At 36.1% G+C, this 22,373-nt stretch overlaps 2 protein-coding genes across 4 annotated transcripts; one reads left to right on the top strand and one right to left on the bottom strand.

Annotated features, from left to right (window-relative positions):
- The first annotated feature begins 209 nt into the window (after positions 1-209).
- LOC127970942 (TNFAIP3-interacting protein 1) lies at positions 210-17,911 on the top strand. 3 transcript variants are annotated; one of them, XM_052573656.1, is made up of 19 exons: positions 290-308; positions 2,028-2,118; positions 4,572-4,754; positions 5,103-5,252; positions 5,346-5,434; positions 5,975-6,037; positions 6,610-6,804; positions 6,918-7,012; positions 7,260-7,395; positions 8,297-8,389; positions 8,496-8,561; positions 9,486-9,617; positions 10,997-11,125; positions 13,139-13,264; positions 13,829-13,954; positions 14,088-14,169; positions 14,310-14,497; positions 15,184-15,268; positions 16,219-17,911. In XM_052573656.1, the coding sequence occupies exons 3-19, from the start codon at positions 4,610-4,612 to the stop codon at positions 16,278-16,280; spliced, it is 1,962 nt and encodes a 653-aa protein (XP_052429616.1). In that variant the 5' UTR covers positions 290-308; positions 2,028-2,118; positions 4,572-4,609; the 3' UTR covers positions 16,281-17,911. The 3 variants fall into 3 exon arrangements, with proteins under 3 accessions (XP_052429615.1, XP_052429616.1, XP_052429617.1); XM_052573655.1 differs by lacking the exon at positions 2,028-2,118 and having other exon boundaries at positions 210-308; XM_052573657.1 differs by lacking the exons at positions 290-308; positions 2,028-2,118 and adding an exon at positions 3,429-3,594 and having other exon boundaries at positions 14,088-14,168; positions 14,312-14,497.
- Positions 17,912-17,992: 81 nt separating this feature from the next.
- On the bottom strand, positions 17,993-22,147 carry LOC127970945 (glutathione peroxidase 3-like). The gene is made up of 5 exons (XM_052573661.1): positions 22,004-22,147; positions 20,871-21,021; positions 20,585-20,702; positions 20,033-20,132; positions 17,993-19,048 (listed from the first exon to the last, which is right to left on the bottom strand). The coding sequence occupies exons 1-5, from the start codon at positions 22,085-22,087 to the stop codon at positions 18,836-18,838; spliced, it is 666 nt and encodes a 221-aa protein (XP_052429621.1). The 5' UTR covers positions 22,088-22,147; the 3' UTR covers positions 17,993-18,835.
- Between the last annotated feature and the right edge of the window lie 226 nt (positions 22,148-22,373).

Here is a 22,373-nt window from a genome sequence, read left to right as displayed (position 1 = left end):
AACTATAAATAATTTGATGCAGTAATCCTTTGCTCCTTTTTACAACATATACTTATAGCATTGTAAACAGTCAAAATATGCTATGCTGCTATTTACTATTCCACTAATATATCTGTTGTCTGGTAACACTTAGCTAAGCAGTCTCAAGTTCCTGGATGCATACCAGGTCCCACTTTTGAGCTAAAAAAAATATCAGGGCCTTTCACTATGTGGGAATTCCCCCTTATGTTTAAAAACACAGCAAACGCTTCCCCCACTGCCACCAGTTTCCTTAAAAAACGCCTCTCGGACACAAGTATAATGTGTAGGTGAGTAATTGTACCATGTTTTTATTTTTATTTTCTAGTATTACTAATAGAAAGAGAAATTGATGTTTCTTTTTTAAAGCTTGGATAAAAATGGGAAATTATATCAGTAAATTTGGGTTTCCATAAAAGCTGTGACAAAGGTGAATTTATTTTTGATTATGATGTTGATTGTAGTACATTTTAAAGGAATTTTTATGAAAATTCACCTACTTATCTATTGTTTACTAAAAGCATGTGTTGTGCATTCGAACTGGAGTAAAGTAAATTTCTAAAATATATTTAGCTTTTTAATCGATTCCTTTTTCCAACTATCCTTGAGTGTATTATATATATATATATATATATATATATATATATATATATATATATATATATATATATATATATATATATATATATATATATATATATATATGCACTCTAATTTGGAGACTATTTACTGTACATGCAGCTGTACAAGTTTTTAAGTTGCTTGACTGTATACAACCGTTATTTAAATAAATCAAGTTTTCTTATTTTTTTGTATTATTAATTTTGATAGGTAACCACATAAATTGATCATTAAACACATTTAGATCACACACATATGTGGCAGAATCTAGTACGAGTTTGAAGTTAATCTTTAGTTTCCACAAGATGTCACCATTTATTTTCAAAGCAGGATAAGATTTACAAATAGGATGTTAGGAATAATCATTTTGAATTATGGCGATGGCTGCCTTATCAATGATACTGAAAAAATGTGTTGTAAAAGTCACATTAAATTTCCTGTAAGAATATTATTGTTCTGTGGTGCTGTAATGATGGAAACTGAGCTCATACTTGGATTACAGGACAAAAAGTTTATATCTGGCTGGAGTGATCCTTTTGTTCTGAAACTTTCTGTGGATTGCATGTGCAAGGTTTTTTTTTTTTTTTTTTTTGCACTGATTGTAAATTAAATGTAATGAACGTGAATATAAAACAGATTGGATATGGTTAAATGAATAAAGGGACGTACTAGTAGTTTTTTTTTTTTTTTTACCCAGAATACTGTTAGAATTCTGATGATTAATGAATTTTCCTGAAGTTAACCTCAAGGGTCATAAAACGCGTTCATCCATCCATGTGTTTACTTTCATAATGAGCTTCAGTTTCTGTTTTCAATAATGGTATCATTGGAAAAATGCTGAAAATTACAAACCCAGAGATTTCCTTTAATTAATTAGACCTACCATCTCTTCATAATGGAATTTTTTTCCCACAAATTCACAACTCCTGACAGCTTTTCCTGTCAGTAATGTGAAAACCGTGGAATATTTTGACAAAAAAAGCAAAAACAAAAAAACAAAACTAATATGCCAAGCATGTTCCAAATTGCAATGACTGTACTTTCAAAGTATTTCTAAAACTCTCATATTTCTCAAATTTAAATATGTACTGTGCGTCATACATCATACATACCAAACTTAGTGTATTGATTATGCTAAGCATGTTGAAAATATGTAATTTTCATATAATGGTTTAACTTCCAGAATTGCCCAATAACGACAACTCTTCTGTTACCCAATTCAAAATCTCATTTTTTAATTTCTTAATTTCATCATGTATGAACAGCCTTTTAATTTGCATACTCAGATTGAATAAATATTATAGAATGAGTTGAGTAGGCTATAGAACTATAGTATAGCATTTACTACTGAGTACTTTTTATTTTATTTTTAATTTTTTTATTTTCAGAATAGCTACTGGGGTTTAGAACAGCTGAGACAACCAATTTAGTTTCCTGCAGTACTGATTAACGTTTTCGAGATAACTCACACCAGAATGAGTAAGTATGACAGACATCTGAATCACCATTAGGTTGCTTAATGAATGCACAGTTATTCATTTACACCCTGTATACTTCATATGTGGGTAAAAAATAATAATAACACAGAGATACAATTAGATGCTTATTCTTGTCAATGAAAATACATTTTATGATAAAGTGGATTTTGCGTGTCGGTTCCATTGTGTGTGTCTAACTTTATTTGGCACCAAGTGAATTATCACTGTAATAAGTGGGCCTACTGTAAATATGTAAATTAAATTTAAAAAAAATTATTATTAAATATAAATCTGAAATATTTTATATATTATATACTACTACCAATCACTTAACACACACACACACACACACACACACATATATATATATATATATATATATATATATATATATATATATATATATATATATATATATTTTTTTTTTTTTTTTTTTTTTTTTTTTTTTGCTTTATGTTAATCACGAACGTTTTAGAAATATGACATTAGATACAAGAACTAGTGCAAAGAAACGTAACATCAAATGGAAAGCAGGCGAATCATTTAAACGAATCATTTAAAGTTAATCATAAAATGTTGAAGATAAGTCAGTTTTTTTTCTATAGCCTATATGAGCTCAGCCTAAACCACTAAAATAGTAAAGCCACTAAGTCGATATATTTAACTAATTTGCGAACGTGTGCCATCGAAAGAACGATGACTGATTCTTGAACGAATTGTTCTTTCGAATCGAATCTTTATCATGAATCGTTTGAACCGGATAATGGTCCAGAACAATTCTTTCACGAATTGCACTGAATCGATCCAAGCGGTTCGTAAAGAGAATCGATTCGTAATGATCCACGAACCGAGGAGTGCGTTGTACTGTAACTAATTTGAGAGATATTAAAGGACTGGTAATATATTTGAGGCCTGAATAAGACAGATCTTAATAAAATGTGTTAATAAGCTACAGTTCAATAAAGCATACAAAACCTTTGGCTTTTAGTGTTGTTAAAGCAAATTATATTTGTGTTCTAAATGGCTGGATGTTTTACAAGTAAACACGGGCTGCAACAAGCTGAACTGGAAACAGGAAATACAATAAACACCCTTATTATTATTATTATTATTATTTATTTTTTATATATAAAAATATAGAAAAACGTGTATTACATGACAAAATATACAGTGTCTTTATTTGAACGTTTCAGTTCGTGTATTAAGGGACCACTTGATGGCGCAATTACGCTCTTACATGAAAGAATCACTTCATTTGTGTTGCATCTAACGAACCGTTTGAATAAACCGATTCGCGGAAAGGAATCGGACTTCCCATCACTAGAGCGAACGCGGCTCTGTTTACATCTGCGGAATTTCCCAGCTCGCGCCGCGAACCACTTCCGCAAACCTCCGGCCGATCAAAGACGCGTCTCCGTCAAGATACAGAAAGCGCTCCTCGTTTCATTAAAAACAAAGAACTAGGGGTCAAAAACAGGTATGTATAAATGTTATCGTGCGACCGGTTTGTTTTTTCCCCTCTTAGGACATTATTGAGTGTATTTAGGTGCTGTTTGTGGCTTTAGGGAGAGCTAGCGTGAAAGCTTTGTCTGCTAGCGTGGTAAACACATCACCTGCTGTTAGCCGGATGCTAAGCTAATAGCATCATATTTGTTTTGAAAGTGAGTCATTTATTTAGAATACAAAATACGTTGGGTTTGATCTTGTGTGGGCAACGTTAGGGGGTTTCGGCTCATTAATAAAAGCTCATGGTTTCCATACTGTTTCTGTTTGAGGTCGTATTGTTAAGTGAAGTAATTCGAGAGCTGTTGATTAAGAGCTTGGAGGGGATCAGAAATAAACATGATCATCTAGATAAGGTTTCCTGTAGTCTAAGATCATCTATTAGCGTGATGTTGACACTACCAGAGCTGATTAAACAGGTCTTTTCATGGAAAGGAAAGTGAAAGGGTTTAGCTTTAGATTTAGTTGGGTTTACAGTTGCTGTGAAGGTAGGTGGCTGTGTTTTTCACGATTCTTTGTTTTTGAGATATTGTCTTTCTAGGATACGAGATATTGTCTGGTGTCTGGCTGCTGGTTTGACCTGTCACTTCATGTAACGTTAAATGTCACTTGTCATGGTTATATGGAAGTGAGGATTTATGCTGGTCTCGGTTGACTGATTTATTAAATGCTGATGGGAAAACCATAAGCTGTTTTAGAATATCTTAATGACTGCTATGACACATTTAGTTATGATATCAAAGATGTGCATTCAAATCATTATGTCTTGAAATAGGTAAAGAGAAATCCCCAAGATGCCATTATTCAAATGCTTCTCTTTGAATTGCAAATTGACAATTTTTACGCACTTCAATGCCGTCAGTTCATGTTACAGTGCTTATCTGAGAGTTTTTGTTTAACCTGTCTGTACAGTACACACATATGAATGACCACCTGATTTCTTTGTTTTAGTACAGGGAAGCATGTTTGGTAAGTGACGGGGGTGACAGATGGAGGGAAAAGGCCCATATCGCATCTATGACCCTGGTGGGAGCGATTGCCAGGTGAAAGACGAGGCCAGCAGCCTCAGCTACAGACAGCTGCTAGAGGAAAACACCGTTTTGAGGGAGAGAATGAAAGGGCTGAAGAGTTTAGGTGAGAGATCCTAAACTGCCAGCTATTTTTAATGCCTTTGAGCATAAAGAACCTGATTGATCCGGCTGGTTTGGTCAATATGAACCACCTGGGAAGAATATAGATAAATCACTTTATATTTTCAATTTCACCAACTGTAAGTGTCTAAGATGAGGTTATGTAATAGTTAAATGCCTTGTGTGTTGCTCAGTCTGTGCATCAAACTCATTAGATCACTGGAATCTTGTGTTGCTAATTTGGACGTTGGTTCAGAAATGAAGCTATTCTGGATTTTCAGCTTTTTGACATACAATTATGTCAGAGCAGCTGCTTTTTGTCATTGTCTCATTGTTTTCTCGTGACTGGTAGGAGACCTGTTAGAGGAGTCTCAGACAGAGGCAGCAAAGCTTCGGAAGAAGGTGGAGGAGCTGGTGAGGGATAACGAAGCGCTGAAGTCGTCCACGACCAGCTTTGCCTCCAGTCTGTGCATGGGCGCCCCTGTTCAGACAGATAGACAAGGTAGAGTTATATCATTTTTCTGATGGAGTGAAGTCTGTGAACCAAAGAGACCTCTTCTTAACCCAGATCTCATGTGACTGTGGCTTTCTTTAGGTCATGGAAAACATCACGCTCATCCTACAACAGAAAGACAAGAATCTCGGGATTGTTTAACTGGAAATACTTTACGACCAGAGGCAACTGTAAGCACTTCTACTGAAACGTTTGGAAGCATGCTATAAATATGATACCATCCAAATTTTAAGTCAATGATGTTATCGCACATAGTAATATAACTTTCAGTTTTGCGAATTGCAGTTAATTTGAATCCCATGTGAAGTCAAAATAGGAACATATCCTTTATAAATTCATACTGTATAACTGACATGTTATAACTAGTTGGATTTCCATTATCCCTTTATTGTGAAAATCCCACACTTGGATTATATATGCCAGTTAGGTGAATTGCTGGTTAAGTAGTTTCGACCTGAACAGTGAAATATCCTTCATTACTTAATATTGTGTGTGTTTATCGCAATGCACGTGTTATGATATATTCCTAATTTCCATCATAGCTGTGTTAATCGTGAAAATTTTTTCGCAACATGCTTTACAAATCTGAATGGAACTTCTAGTTTTACTTGTCATTTTCCTCATCTGTGAAGGGTAAATTATTTACCAGTTGATGTTCTGTGTGACAGTCAGAGCAAGTGTTGTAATGCTGTGAATTCTTGTATTTACAGGAAAGTTCGTCTGAGTTTGAAGTGGTGAATATGGAAGAGAAGACGGTTTCGGAAACCCAGACGGTGAGTTTTAGGGATGTTAGGAAATCCTGGGCTGCTACAGTCACTCAACTGCACGTGTGTGAACTTGGTGTGTATTTTGCTGGATTGTTGCTCCGTTTCGAACATTCCGTATTCTGTCATTTTGTGCTACGCGTGCAAGTCATGTGTGACACATTCCAGTCACTGTAGTTGCTCAGCTGTTTTCTTCCTTGTCAAGGATATATTCATTGTAATGAATCAACGTATCTGTATGAGGCTGTTCCTTCGATGACTCAGAGGGAAACTCCAGGATTTAGTTAGTATGCAGATAGACTGAAAAACTCATGCATGTGTATAAGTTTATGGAATACCTCTTTGGTTAGGTTTACAAAAACTTCTGTACACAAATTTGCAAAACTGGAAATGTATAAATAGAGGTATTTAAGGGTTTTTTTCACTTTCAGTTTATGGTTTCGCAGTGCTTTTCTTGTGTATTGGGGAAGATGAAGTCTAGATATTGACAGTAAAGGTGCCACTTGATCCCTAATGATTGTTATTATATGTTAGGGTGTTTTTGGGAAGAACGTTTGGGTAAATTCTGCTTTATAATGCAGACTGGAGGGATGCACCTGCCACAGGAGAACATGGAGCTGGCGAGTCAACTCCGGCGACTGGAGAGTTCTTTTAGTGTATTTGCTGAAGAGTCAAATCCCAACCAGCTGATGGCTCACCTGGGCCGCATGGCTGTGGAATTCCACCACTTATCATCCAAGGTCCAGAAGAACGAACAGAGAACATCTCTCCTGCAGGTGAGAGGGCTGAGCTTGTGACACCTTTTGGGCCTCTGGATTGGCTGTGAGTCGTGTTATGTGAATTAATCAAGGTTTGATTTACTGAGAATTTAATTCGCTCTTATCTCTAGACACTCTGTGAACAGCTAAGACAGGAAAACAGCGAGCTTAGGAAAAAAATGGAGGAGGACCTCCATTACCGTAACCGAGATCTGGAACAGCTGAGGTAATTTGTACATTTTTCTTATATTCTCATCTTTTATTTACTCATGGAACAACTAAAAGCAAAAAAGCCCGCTGTGAATCTGTGAGAGGAATCAGTGTGAGTAAACTGTGAAAATATCGTAAGGGGCCACAGTATTTCCTGCTGTGCTGGAACTGAGGGGTCTTTCCATCTGAGGCTTGTTCTCTGACTGTGTCAGATAGAGAATCCTGTTTCCAGTTTTGAGTTTGGTTCTGTGTGCTCTGGACAGGCAGGAGAATTTGAAACTGAAGGAGCAAGTCAGCGGAGGAGCCCAGGCAGCAGCTATTGAGCAGCCGAGTCCAAAGGAGGAGCCAGTGAAAGAAGAGATAGTCAAAACTAAGGTGGAAATGACCGTGACTCAGCAGGTGTGCACTTTCTTTCTTTTTTCTTTTCCATGAACCTCTTTATCGCAGGTGACATCACCATAGAATTCCTGGTGCTGTTCTAAATTTGTGTTGGGTTTTTTTGTCTTTAAATTCCCTTTCAGACCAGTGAAGTTGCGGTCTGGTTGCTTTTTTGTTTTGTTAGCTCTTTCAGTGGGAGTTCTTAGAAGAAGAAAAAAGAACTAATGTGTAAATTGGTCCCCGGTTTCTAAATTGAGAAGCTTCTTATTTAGTCACTTTTGCCACTTCGATTAGTTTTGGGAATACCACCTTGGCTCTGAATACTGCTCTTCCTCAATGGTCTTTCTGTTTAAGTTCCTCATTTGTGGGTTTTTTTTTCACAGTATGACTAAATATTGAAGAACAATACGTACGGTCATTGTGTTACGTTCTGACTCAACCTAAAGACTGCTGTATTGTAGTATGATGGGAAAATTCTAGTGGGTTGGTCATGACCTAATGCTTTGATTGATTACATGTACATGTGAACAGTTTTCAGTCTAGCAGAGATAATTTATGGTTTTTAATTGGGAAGACCATTCAAACTGAGTTTCAGTTTCCCTAAAAAGATATAGGATGGATGTAGATTTGGTAATTATTAACAAATTTCACTTCATTTTATATATATATATATATATATATATATATATATATATATATATATATATATATATATATATATATATATATATATATATATATATATATATATATATATATATATATATATATATATTTAAATACATTCATTTAGAGGAATGAAGAATGGAAAATATTACATTTTCCATTAAGTAATATTTTAGATTCTTTTCTTGTCAAAATTTCAGTTTGTAAGACTAAATCTTACTCTTAAAAAAATTAATTATTTTTTTTACATTTACAGTCTGGTAAAGCTGTGGAAAAAACACCATCTAAAACTTGTGATCCGGAGGTGTATGAGAAAAAGATCAAGCTTCTGGAGAAACAGAGGAAAGATGTAAGAATTTTCTGGAGGTCCCCTGCTTTCTTTATGCTTGCTTTCCTGCTGACATAGTTTCCCATTTGACTCTGATGTGTCAACTCTTGCCTTTGACCTTTCTCAGGTACTAGAGGTGAACAAACAGTGGGACATTCAGTGGAATTCAATGAAGACACAGTTTGAGCAGAAGGTACATGTCAACATATACACGTATATAAGTGCTTTATAAATATGTTCCAGTGGGCCTTCTAACTAATCATTGTAGCTCAGCTTAATGATAGTTAAAAAAAAAGAAACGCATTAAGAAACATGAATCACTTTACTAAGAAACAACAATTGCTTAATGAGTCCGACCAGCCAGTGTGTGAATGGTGGGAGATCGAAGCATATGAATCATCACATAAAATTCCTGTGTAACTTGAAGGCTGCTGACTGGCCCTGTTACTGCATTTGGGTGGCGGTGGAAACGCTGTTGGGGCAAAGGAATGGAAAGCAATTCTGTGTGTGTGTGTGTGTGTCACAGTATTGCACACCAGACCACAGGCCCCTCCTGTCACACCTCTGGCAGAATTTCCCTCACCTCGCCCGTACCCACTGTCTTCCTGTTGTGGCTCGCCGTAGGGGCTGGCCAAGGTTGCACAGCTGCGTGATCTCACGGCCCAGAGATGGTGATGCCTGTTGCATCTCCGCATCTGCTCGGTCTGAAAAAGCATACCGGGGCTGTTTCTCTACACGCATCCTCTGTCGTCATGGGGGGTTCGTGTTAAACTCAGAGCAGTGGAACAAAAACAGTTCCATTTTGTTATTCTTATTGCTTTGATTTCATTTTTTGCGGTTTATTATTTTTTATCATTCTTTCTACCATAAGATGCACCACACAACTATAGAACAGATTACAGCCCCTTGTCAAACTTCTGATAAATGCACACTCGGGCATGCAGATTAAAGCATACTGCAATATATAAAATTTTTGCCCATTCAGGGCTGTTTTGTAACTGATGGTCTTTGATTTTGTGATAGTATGGACTGTTAACCAATGTATCTGAAACCAATTTACAAAAACACACTGTCAGGTGAGCCTTCATCAGTTTATGACTTCTACCCTCCTTTGTAGATCACAGACCTAAGGCAGCGGCTCACTGACTCCCAAAAGGCTGTGCTTGAGCTCGAAGCAGAACGAGAACTGAGACAAAGAGATTATGACAAAAAACTCCTCCTCGCCAAGTCTAAGATCGACAATGTGCAGGTACACCCTGGTCTCAACCGCACACAGCACACCCACAGCCAATCTTTATTACTTACAGGTGGAGAGAAATTCTGATTGTAAAAAGTCTACTAATTTTCATCTTATCACTGCATACATGCTTGACACACACAAACACACACACACACACACATATTTATAGTAGTCTGTTGTTGTGGTTTAAACCAAATAAACTTGCCCCTAAATGGAACAAAAAAGCTTTAAATTTTTGTCAGACAGTCTTTTCCTGTGTAAGTCTTTCTTTATTTGATTTTTGTTTAATCATTTACATTTTCTTACTCTTTATGAAACATTTGACTGGTATTAGCACCTCTGTGGAGCTCGATAAAGGCTTCAAGTAGTCATTCAGTGCTTTCAGTTTTCTCTTGGGAAGCACCAGTCATTCCCTCTAGCTGACCATATGACATTCTTAGTATACAGGAATAGTTTCCTATCAGTCCCGGAAGGGACATTCAAGCATGCCACAGATAAATTTATACATTTATTGAGTGTCAGATATTGTAATTATAATGCTGTTGATTTTGCCCTGAATAGAACCATTGCTGATGATATGGTGTTAAATTGTAAAGAAATTTATGAAGTGTCATAGACTGTGTCATGTGACGACTGGTTTCATTTTCACATCCACAGCCTACTTATCTTTACATCTCAATGCTCTCATGGTTTTTAGTTTATTTATGAGTTATGGACAGCATTACTAAGGTTTTGTCAGTGATACTCACCCCCAAAGCAGACCACAGATGTTCAACAGGAGAGGCAGTACGCACATCAAAATGTCATTAAAATAGTCATTAAAATGCATTTGAATGATATTGAAATTAAAAAAATGTTGACCACAGGTTTTTATATTACATGCTTTAAAGGTCACATGAGTCTCATGTGGGCAGACTGGCATGTGTCAGGTGCTTTGACAGGTGCTTGCTTGCCATTATGAGTTGTTTTCCCCAGCACATACCATGCATATTCTTATTTGAAGATGTTGTGTATTTAAAGTCATGTGATCATTTCCATTTTGTAAAACATCAATACAGAAAGCAAGTTGCAGATGAAAATTAAAACATCCCTGAGCACCCAGCAATTTTGACTATAGTGTGTGTTGATAGACTTTTTTTGTAATTACAATACAAGAAATGAACTTGCACTTTTCACCTGATTAATCAAAGACATGGGTTATTTAGGTATTTAACCAGAAAAGTGACATTTATAGTAAAATGTTTTAAAAGACAGTCCCTCACTAGTGTCAGAAAATAAATGTCCCTAACACTGACTGCATAAAGTCTAGATGTATGATCAAGTGACTGTGTTAACAAGTGTATTTCTTAGTCCAGTGGTTAACAAGTGTATTTCTTATGTTGTCATAGGGTGAGAAAGAGTGCCTCACCTCAGAAACATGTGAGTTGAAACAAAAGGTGCGTTACCTGCAGGACCAGTTGCTTCCAATTACTAAACAAAGAGAATACCAGGAGAAAGAGATCCAGCGGCTCAATAGGGTCAGTGAAGCACACAAACTTACTAATGCACATACACTTCCTAGCTATCTCAATGAAAACATTTTCACCATCCATTGTCCTTAGTATGACAGGCACTAATCTAAAGCCTTATGGCATTTGTACAAGAAACATAGAAGAAATACATTAATTATGAAATATTACAAATTAAAATAACTTTTATATTCTCACACACACATATATACATTTATATGTATATGTATATACTGTGTGTGTGTGTCTGTCTGTGTTTGTGTGTTAATAGTATACAAACCCCATTCCAAAAAAGTTGGGACACTGTACAAAATTGTGAATAAAAACAGAATGCAATGATGTGGAAGTTTCAAATTTCAATATTTTATTCAGAATACAACATAGATGACATACCAAATGTTTAAACAGAGAAAATATGTCATTTTATGGGAAAAATAAGTTGATTTTAGATTTCATGGCATCAACACATCTCAAAAATGTTGGGACAAGGCCATGTTTACCACTGTGTGGAATGCCCTCTTCTTTTTGTAACAGTCTGCAAACGTCTGGGGACTGAGGAGACAAGTTGCTCAAGTTTAGGAATATGAATGTTGTCCCATTCTTGTCTAATACAGGCTTCTAGTTGCTCAACTGTCTTAGGTCTTCTTTGTCACATCTTCCTCTTTATGATGAGCCAAATGTTTTCTGTGGGTGAAAGATCTGGACTGCATGCTGGCTATTTTAGTACCCAGATCCTTCTTCTACACGGCCATGATGTTGTAATTGATGCAGTATGTGGTCTGGCATTGTCATGTTGGAAAATGCGAGGTCTTCTCTGAAAGAGATGACATCTGGATGGGAGCATATGTTGTTCTAGAACTTGTATATATCTTTCAGCATTGATGGTGCCTTTCCAGATGTGTAAGCTGCCCATGCCACACACACTCATGCAACCCCATACCATTAGAGATGCAGACTTCTGATCTGATCGCTGATAACAACTTGGGTTGTCCTTGTCCTCTTTAGTCCGGATGACATGGTGTCCCAGTTTTCCAGAAAGAACTTCAAATCAAAGATTGTCTGACTACAAAACAGTTTTCCACTTTGCCACATTACATTTTTAATGAGCCTTGGCCCAGAGAAAATGCCTGCGCTTCTGGACCATGTTTAGATTTGGCTTCTTTTTTTAACAAATAGAGTTTTAGCCAGCAAAAGCGAATGGCACGGTGGATTGTGTTCACCGACAATGTTTTCTGGAAGTATTCCTGAGCCCATGTTCTGATTTCAATTACAGTATCATTCCTGTATGTGATGCAGTGCCGTCTTAAGGGCCTTACACATAGAGATTGTTCCAGATTCTCTGAATCTTTGGATGATATTATGCACTGTAGATGATGATAACTTCAAACGCTTTACAGTTTTTCTCTGACAAACTCCTTTCTGATATTGCTCCACTATTTCTCGCCGCATTATTGGGGGAACTGGTGATCCTCTGTCCATCTTGACTTCTGAGAGACACTGCCACTTTGAGAGGCTTATTTTATACCCAATCATGTTGCCAATTGACCAAATAAGTTGAAAATTGGTCCTCCAGCTGTTCCTTATATGTACATTTAACTTTTCTGGCCTCTTATTGCTACCTGTCCCAACTTTTTTGGAATGTGTAGCTCTCATGAAATCCAAAATGAGCCAATATTTGGCATGACATTTCAAAATGTCTCACTTTCGACATTTGATATGTTATCTATATTCTATTGTGAGTAAAATATAAGTTTATGAGATTTGTAAATTATTCCATTCATTTTTTTACTTCCAATTTGTACCGTTTCCCAACTTTTTTGGATCGGGTTTGTTATTAATTCCTGTGTTGGCAAAAGCTGAATTCTCAGCAGTCTTTACTCCAGGCTTCAATGTCACACGGTCCTTCAGAAATCACTCTGATTTTCAGATTTGGTGCTTAAGAAACATTTCTTATTAATTTTGTGCTGCTTTATGTTTTTGCTTAAGCAAACGTCAGTTCTGATTGTATTGTCTCTTTTACAGGCATTAGAGGAAGCTTTGAACCTCCACTCTCCTTCTTCCACTCAGCCAGGCATGAACCTGGGAGAAGGTGTGGCCAACCTGAGACAGCAGGAGCTGCACACACAGATAGCTGTATTGAAGGAGCAGGTACAAACACTTGAAGACTTATGTTGATAATGTTCATGTTGCTTTTAACATTTAACATTTATCAACATTTAGATAAATGTTAAATGTTAAAAGCAACATTCTTCTTGTCAAATTTCATTGGAATTAGTGGGGACCTGATCACTTTGGTACCAGTTGAAATATTATACTTTATCATTGAACGCATTAACATTCATACAACTCAAGTGTCCGATTACTGTGGTCACAGTATACTCTGACATGGCACAGTGCTCTTCTGTGGTCAGATGAGCCAAAATAGTAAATGTGCTCCTCAGAATGCTTGAGTTTTCTCATTGCGTCAGATTTTGTCAGAGGTTTTCTAGGAGTTGAGGTTTCACTCATTTAAACTCTACATGAATTGATTCTGTAGACATTTTACCTCATTTATCAAAAATGCTTTGTAAGAAATGAGTGTGTTAAGGTTCCATGAGTCATACAGTTTGCTTGAGGTTTGATAGCTTCTCTCTGCCTTACAGTCTGCTGAAATGCACCGATGGCTGCAGAGATCTTGTAGATTTACATCCTCATCACATGCAATGTTTTCAGGTAAAAATCTTTGAAGAGGATTTCCGGAAAGAAAGGAGTGACAGAGAGAGGATGAACGAAGAGAAAGAAGACCTGAGGCGGCAGGTGGAAAGGCTGCAGGGTCAACTGACCAATCTGACGAATCAGGTCAGTATTTACACGGACCCTTAGACTGTCAGCTCTAACCAATGAAATGACTCCAGAGAAATGCCCAGTTGGTTAATAAGGAGAAACGAAAGAATCTTATGCGAGTCCTGAATTCAGTATCTCTGTTTCTCAGCTTCATCAAGCTCAGAATGAGTGTCAGAGAGAGCGTTCAGAGAGGTGTAAACTAGAGAGACTGCAGATGCAACATAAGCAGGTAAATGTGCTACGTTGGCACCACCTTGTGGTAGAAGCTCTAATATTGTTATTAATACAGATCACAGTCAACAAATCGGGTAGAATCGCTAAATGGAAAGACAACTGGATCTTATTTAGATTTTGTTTTTCAATGTTTTGGAGGGGCAACAGGAAAGGAGGACGTCTGATCCCACTTCTGGCTCGGCCAATGGCCCGATAAGCCCTCCATACTGTGGGCCGTTTGTACATGTGGGCCATCCAGGTCTCGATGGGTGGCCCATACACTTTCCGCCCAGGATGCCCAACATCAGTACAGCACCCGGCAGGGATTTCCAGCCTGTCAACCCCGTAAGTATGCGATAACAACAGTAGTACAATTTCACGGTTCTTAACAGACAAAACAACAAAAGCACCCTCAGTTTAATATTAATGTCAAATATTAACAAACTAAATTATACGAATAATTGAAAAACTTAAAACAATGTTTATTTGAGAAATAATTCAAGTAAACACTTAGTACTAAAGAATAAATAAATAGAGCTTTTAAGTGTTAATAACTTTACAGAAACCAGGCTGTATACTGCACAATTAATACGTTTATTTTTCATGTCATTTCATTATTATTTTGAAGTATTTTAAGTGCAGTGTAAAGAAGTGCATTTTGGTATTTGTTTAAATCAACTTACTGATACTGAAGTACCAGTGCACCTCTAGTTAAGGTTCAGGTCCTAGTTATGCACTTACTGGAACACAGTTGTTGTCTTTTTTGGTTTTATGTCAGAGGAGGTTAGTTTGATAGTGAGTGAAATTCCTGTTTTTTTTTTTGGCCGATTTTTGCTTTCGTTACATCCTGGAACAGACACAAGAGTGTCATTCCAGCACTTTCAAGTGGTTAACCACATGTGGTGTGAAAAAGACATGTGTGGCTATTATGATTCGTTTTTTTCATGAGGTACAGTGTGCAGAAGTGGACAGAGATTGAAACCGTTGTTCTCTATGTATAATGATTTCTTCTTTCGTGTGTGTTTGTTCAGGGTTTTCCCTGGCAGTCATCCTTCCCACAACCACGTGGTTCCAGAGGACAAGCAGACACAGCGAGACCCCCTCCAGACACTGCAGGTATTTATTAGATTCATCCTGAGGATTCATTTTGTCAGTCTGACCCAGTGATATTTCAAGCATTCCACTGGAGGCAGTTCAGATGAGTGAGAACCATGACAGACGAAACATGAAATGGCCATAGTTTAAAATTTCACAATGATTGTACAAGGCCTATGAAGTTTAGTTTCATTTTGGGTCTGTCTGGTTATCTGTATCATCAACAGACATAAAAATTTACGCAATTTGCTTTCCATTGTGCATAATTTATTAATGTACAGTTATTCTGAAGATGAAAAAGTTTGTTGACGTAATCTAGTCATTTTCCACCTCTGAAACATCATCTCTGCTAAAGTGAGAAGGCAGCTTTCCATAGTGTTTTATATACACACTACCAATATTTTGTTTGTGGTATCATAACTCAGCTTTTACACTTTTGTCAGATGCATCACCTCAAATCATGTCATTAATTTTATCCTGCTGAATATTCTTTGTTTACTCCGCAATATGATCCATTTAATATTGTCTTTCAATAGCAATATCAAGACCTGGGTTTAGTTAAATGTTAATTGATTTCAGTTAAATATACAAATTTCTGAACACTTTACATTTTAAAATGTAATTTATTCTTGTGATGGCAAAGATTAATTTTCTGCTTCCATTACCCCAGGCTTCAGTGTCACATGATCCTTCTGAAATCATTTAAATGTGCTGTTTAGTGCTCTTTTGAAAGTTGAAAAGAACAGCATTAATGTGAAATAAAAATAGTTTGTGACAATTTAAAAGTTGGTCAATTCAATGCAACCTTGTTGAAGAAAAGTGTTAAATTCTTCAAAAGCCACTCTTCTCTATGCAGTGATAAAACGGAAGACATTTATGTTCAGAACACACCTCAATATTTTCTCTGAAAGAAATGGAAAGAATGTTTTGAAAAATGAGGATTCTTAACTTAATTTCTTTTTTGTTGACAGAAATGGGAGCAACTGGATTTGGGAAAAGGGAGCGTCAGAACATAGACCCCGGAAAGCACTAACCACAAATTCTCTCTCCTGGAATGACTCCCGGCTAGTAGCATGATGCAGTTTATTTTTAGTTGGCATGGCGTGAACTATTGTTTTTTTTGTTTATTTGTTTTTTGTGTGTGTATATATATATATACACATGCACACACACACACACACACACACACACACACACCACTTAAAGAAAATATTGTTTATATACTTACATCTTATAATCCTGTTTGTGAAACACTGTTCTGGCAAATTAAGAATATACACATTTATTATTTTACCTTTTTATGAGTGTTCAAGTTTAAATTATCTGCTTTATATAATTCTATGCAGTAATTGAAGTCAGTTATTTAATGGTTAATATGATTGAACGTTATTTTTATAACAATCTACCTATAGAGTTAAATCTCCACTGCTTAATTAAATGATAGCTGCCTGAAAACATGACATTTAGTGTTTTGGTACTGATCAAGACTGACAGACATTTGTATGTGCAATTAGTGAAAATGTGTATCTAAAAATATTAACTCTATAGGTGGATTGTCTTGAAAATGGCTAACAGTAGAATGTGACTGAACTGATTGATGATTCCTTCACTGGCTGTGGTTGAGATGATGGGAGAGGTCACATACTGTTGAGCGTCTGCGCCACTGTTTATTGAAGCCATATATGACACCTGTTAACCTTTCCATCTGTTCGATTACGTTCTGGGATTACTTTATTAAGCGCTTCAATGGCTTGTTGATCCTTCAGATTCATGTGATTGTAATTGAAATGATAATCTATTGAGGAGGGCTTTCATCTGGACGACAGAAGTATCACAGTAGTTTTGCTTAATATTTTTCAAGTTTCAGTGTTCAAAAACATTATTCCTTATGTGCATATGGAAGTGATAAGTTATTTATATCTATTGATTTGACAGCTGAGTGTGGTTTATTGTCTTAAGTGATGTTGTCTTGAGTGTATTGTTTCGTGTCTCCCTTTACATATTGTAGCTACTGGAAGACTGTAGGATGTGAGTTTGTGCACATGCACAACCACAGGAAGTGGGCCAGAATAAATAAGTTAATCCATCACATTAGTGCAGCCCACTTTCATTGGTCTCTTTTTTTTTGTGTAAATTCTGAACATGAGGTGGAAATCACCAAATGGCTGATTACAATGGGTCCAGTGTAGCACTTAAAAACATTGTAATATGTTTGGAACAGGGTAAGAATCATCTGTTTTCACGGCCATCTGCCATCATGTGTGCAATGTCTCCAACCTCACTGACCAATGCTTTGAACCAAACGCAAAAAGGTTTGTATATGCTCACAAAAGATTCCCAATGGCGAGCAACTCATTTGCTTTCAAATGGTGTGATATTTGTCATGTAGATGTACAAAAAAAATAGACAGCCATTTATTTTATGAATATGTGGTTGGATTTAATGAACAGAACGAGTTATGATTTGTTTTTTCAAGTTGAAATGTCTTTGAGCTGGATTGCACTCTGAGATGTGAGATTTATTCTCTTGTTCCCATCAATTACTGGTTGGCAGTTTTGTGCTGTTTGGAATGATTTCTTTTTTTTTTTTTCAGTGGGTGAAAGCAGACCTCATGTGAAACTTTTGTAATTGATTAGTATAATAAACATATTAGAACTGTCTAAACCTCCAAATGTTTTTGTGTGAGAGTTAAACTACAAATTGCATCACCATATCACCCTGACATGTAATAACCAGAAGAAAACATTTCGTTTCTTGCATTTCACTCTTTATTTACTGAATGTCCACAGAGGCTGCAGCAAGTTCAAAGGATTGTTTAGGAGATGTGACATGATCGAAAAGCAACAGCAGGGCAGCCTGAATGCACTAAAGAGCTGCCCGCTGGCCCTCGAGCTCAGGTCAGGCACCACAGAGGGTCTGTTTTCAAGCCTTCCCGTCATCAACATGCCAGTCTCCAAACACACCCATTGACAGCCTCTAGAAGGAGCAGTCTAGGAATCCTTATACTTCAACTTCATACTGTTCAAATTCTTGTAACAATAATCCAATTCACAAAGGTTTACATTTTTTAACTCGTAACACATGTAATCTTGCTATTACAGGGTTTCTGCGGGTCTTAAAAAGTCTTACTTCGCCCGTCCACAAATTAAGGCTTTAAATCGGAGTAGAAAGGTCTTAAATTCATTAAATAATAGCATTAAATGTATGCACTTGAGAGAAAAAATATCATATTCCTCACTATTTTTTTCCCAATACAAATATCTAAACAGCCTTAAATCAAGACACATCAAATAACAACACATATCTTGAAAACTTGATTTTTCTAAGCCAATCGATTTATCTTTTTGCTTTTCTGTACATATCTTAAGACATCTGAACGGGAAAACTGGAAAAACCGAGCTTCCCTAGAGATTAAGATTCAGAGAACATATTAACATATTGCTTTTCCTTTAATTTATTCCTTATATTTTCTTTACTGCTTTTAAAAGGGTCATAAAGTTCTCTTCATAAAACCTGCAGAAACCCTGTTTTGACTATTTGAACACATTTAATGCTGGAGAGAGAGAAAAAGTATCTAGTGATTTAAAGTTAATCGGCCGTTTGAACAAGCTTGAAGTATTTCAAGATGTCTTCCCTAACTTCAGATACGTTCACTCTGGGAAACCACCTCATCACAGGTCTGCCGTCTGGACCCACCAGAAACTTCTCAAAGTTCCACTTGATGTCGTTGATTTTGAGAGGTTCCCAAAACAATCTGTTGGTGGGGTTACCGAAGCTGTCTCCCACCGGTGGGCAGGCATTCTGAAAGAGAAAGAGCCTTCTTCACTCTTCACTGGCACTGATGATTCCATGAAGAACCTTTAACATTGCAGTTTACTTGAAGCAACAGATCTCAGACAGAGAAAAGTAATCCCCAAGTATTTGTGACTCTGGACCACAAAACCAGTCAGTATATTTTTAGCAATAGCCAAAAAAACATTGTATGGTCATAATTATCGATTTTTCCTTTATGCCAAAAGTCATTAGGAGAGATCATGTTCCATGAAGATATTTAGTAAATTTCCTAACGTACATAAATCAAAAGCTTAATTTTTGATTAGTAAAATGCATTGGTAAGAATTCATTTGAACAACTTTAAATGTGATTTTCTCATTATTTAGATTTTTTTTTGCACACATAGATTCCAGATTTTCAAATCGTTGTATCCCGGCAAAATATTATCCAAATAAACCACATCAATGGAAAGCTTATTAATTCAGCTTTCGGATGAAGTATACATATCAATTGCAAAAAATTCACACTTAAGATTGGTTTTGTGGTCCAGGGTCACATTTGTGTTTTTACAATAAGTTTTACAAAATTTACAATAAGTATAGAATTAACATGTAATTGAATAAGTATTATAAAGTAAAAAGACTGAAGTATAATTTTCTTGTATAATGTACTTAAATAATCAGTATTTCTTTATTATTATTAATTATTTTTTTTTGCATATAACTTCAAAAAGTAAACATAAGTACAAGCTAAGATAAAACAATAGCTAATCTTTTTTTCTTTTTTTTTGGTTTGATATTTTATATTTTCTATTGTATTAATTGACATGATATCTTAATGCTTTTTTGGGCCTCTATGTAGCCTATTCCGAAATGGGTAAACTGGTTTAACTTGAATTTAACTTCATTTAAACTTTTTTTTTGTTTTTTGTTTTTAAATAGGCTTTCCTTGCAAAACATGTTGCAGGCAATTTCAGATTAAAAAAAAATGCATTATTTAGCAATGACCAACCTTTAAAAATTTGAAAAGAGCGTGTTCATCGACTCCATTCACATCCACCTTCTCAAATAACTGGAAATTTGGAACAAATCCATTGCCTGGACGGACATACCTGTGAAGACAAGGAGAAATCTGTTTCATCATGGGTCTGTCTATAAGGAAAACAAATGGAGACTTTAGAGAGTCATGGCCAGAGAAGTGGCTTCAGATATCACTCCAGACAAGAGCCTTTAGGTTCAAGATATATGATATGTGCAGTAATTTAAAGGGGATGATGGATGAGAAAGACAAGCTAATCGCACACTGTCTGATGCTCAGGTAGTTTTGGCTCATGAGTGATGGCCAGTAACCTCAAGGTTAAAGAAACCTTCAGTCTTTTTTCCTTAAAGACTGTGTCTTCGAATACTTGTTGAGTCATTTATCTTTAGGATGCCTTCCATCTAATTACATCTTATTAAAAAAAAACAACAACGATTAAATAGTTTAATAGTTTTAGTAAACAATAACTCTGGTTTCATCACCACTATTAAACATCTCTATTTTCAAAGAGTGACATGAACTCACTTTAATGCAGAAAGAATTTCATTATTTTTTCCAGGCTCTTGCATCCCGAATTGGTTGCATGGAAACCCGAAGATTGCGAATCCAACATCTCGTAACTCCTGTTGCAGTGCATTCAATTCTAAATCGCATATAAAACTCATAGTCAGTACAGTTATCATGAACAAGTTTCATATTTGCTCGTCAAGCTTTGTTGTCATGAGGTCTAGAGTATATATTTGCAGCACACATGAATTTGCAAACATGAGTAATGTTTGAACATACTAAGTGAAATAATGTGCACACTTACCCAGATACTGGAAGGTGAGTCCTCAGTAGGTGGCCACATTGACAATGAGGACATGCTTTCCAGCATAATTGGAGAATGGGATGTACTGGGTCCCATTTAGGGTTTTCAAACCATAGTTGTGTATAGTGTCACTGACAGCTGGGTTACAGACCTGAGACAAAAAAATATACTATAGAAAGATATACTATAGAAAATTTGAAAATATATTATACAATATTACCAGTATTTTTAATCAGATAAGCATTCTTGGCAAGCATAAGATACTTTTTTCAAAAATATAAAAAGTTCTTCCGAACTTAAATTTTGAATTATTTAAACATTGCAGTGACCTTTGTATTCTCACTTTAAAACTGTGAAACCCCAGGCACACTCTTTATCACTGAACCAGTTAATTTTCAAGAAAACTGGATATGACTACTAAGTGAGTAAAACAACTGTAATATCATGTAATCTTAATTCTTACTACCATATAATAATTCTGTTTCCCGGAATAGACATGTTTAGGGTCAAATCACCTTGAAGCTGTAGTAGTGGAGTTAAAATACCCTGACCGGGTAAAGTAAATGTTTACCCTTATTTGACTTTTGCTGTTTGGTATTTGAAGTGCTTAAAAAACAAACAAACCAAAAAAAAAAAAAAAGAACCGTTACAAAACATTCAGTTATTTTACTATCTATAACCCTGGACTTAAGAACTAAACATGATTCTTATATTTTCCCTCAATTTATTTAATTATTTTCTGCCTCGGTTACTGTGGCAACTCACTGCACCTGCTGCTGCATGGAGAAAACAGTGCGCACGATCAAATCACACTGATTTATGGGCTATAACCTCAACATCCTTATAGCATCCATGTTAAAACCATACTTTAGCACAGAGATTGTATAAGATCAGTGTTCCAGTATTCACTTTTAAGCTTCAATGTAACACACAAATATTCTGATGTTGTTTACTCAGTCTATTGCTTTAATAACCAGCAATGCGTTTACTTTAAATAAATAAGAATTTGCATTATTATCCTGATTCCCTTGTTCTTTATTCCTGGTTTAAAGTTTTATCCAAATGAGCGATCCAGTATTACCAAAGTAGCATATTTTAAAGACTAAAAACTGTATTAGTAATTAACATCTTACCTGGGTATTTGGTAGTCCACTAACTTTATGTAGAAGACCCACCAAGATCAGAGCAGAGATCCAGGGATTCTTCTGGTTCCCCATGAGGGTGACGTTTGGCCCCTTCAGGGTGTCTGTGTGTCGTCTGAATGAAGCGTGGCTGAGCTGGAGAAGAAAAACAGTGCAAGAGAGTGACGCAGACTAGCCAATAATATCCAGCCTCATCCCACATATTGACATAGTGAATACAGTCATGCCCTGTTTATCACAGAGCTGAGCTGTTTTGTTGCAGTCTAGTTTCGCTGTTAATGTGTTTGTCATTTTTATTAAAATAATTATTGTAATGTGATAAAAACCCACCAATCTGTTGTTGGCTTGATAGTGGTGAAAA

The sequence above is a fragment of the Carassius gibelio genome, chromosome B14 (assembly GCF_023724105.1).
Source record: "Carassius gibelio isolate Cgi1373 ecotype wild population from Czech Republic chromosome B14, carGib1.2-hapl.c, whole genome shotgun sequence".
Taxonomy (NCBI): domain Eukaryota; kingdom Metazoa; phylum Chordata; class Actinopteri; order Cypriniformes; family Cyprinidae; genus Carassius; species Carassius gibelio.
The sequence above is the reverse complement of the archived record's forward strand: the minus strand, read 5'-3'. Positions and strand labels throughout refer to the sequence as shown.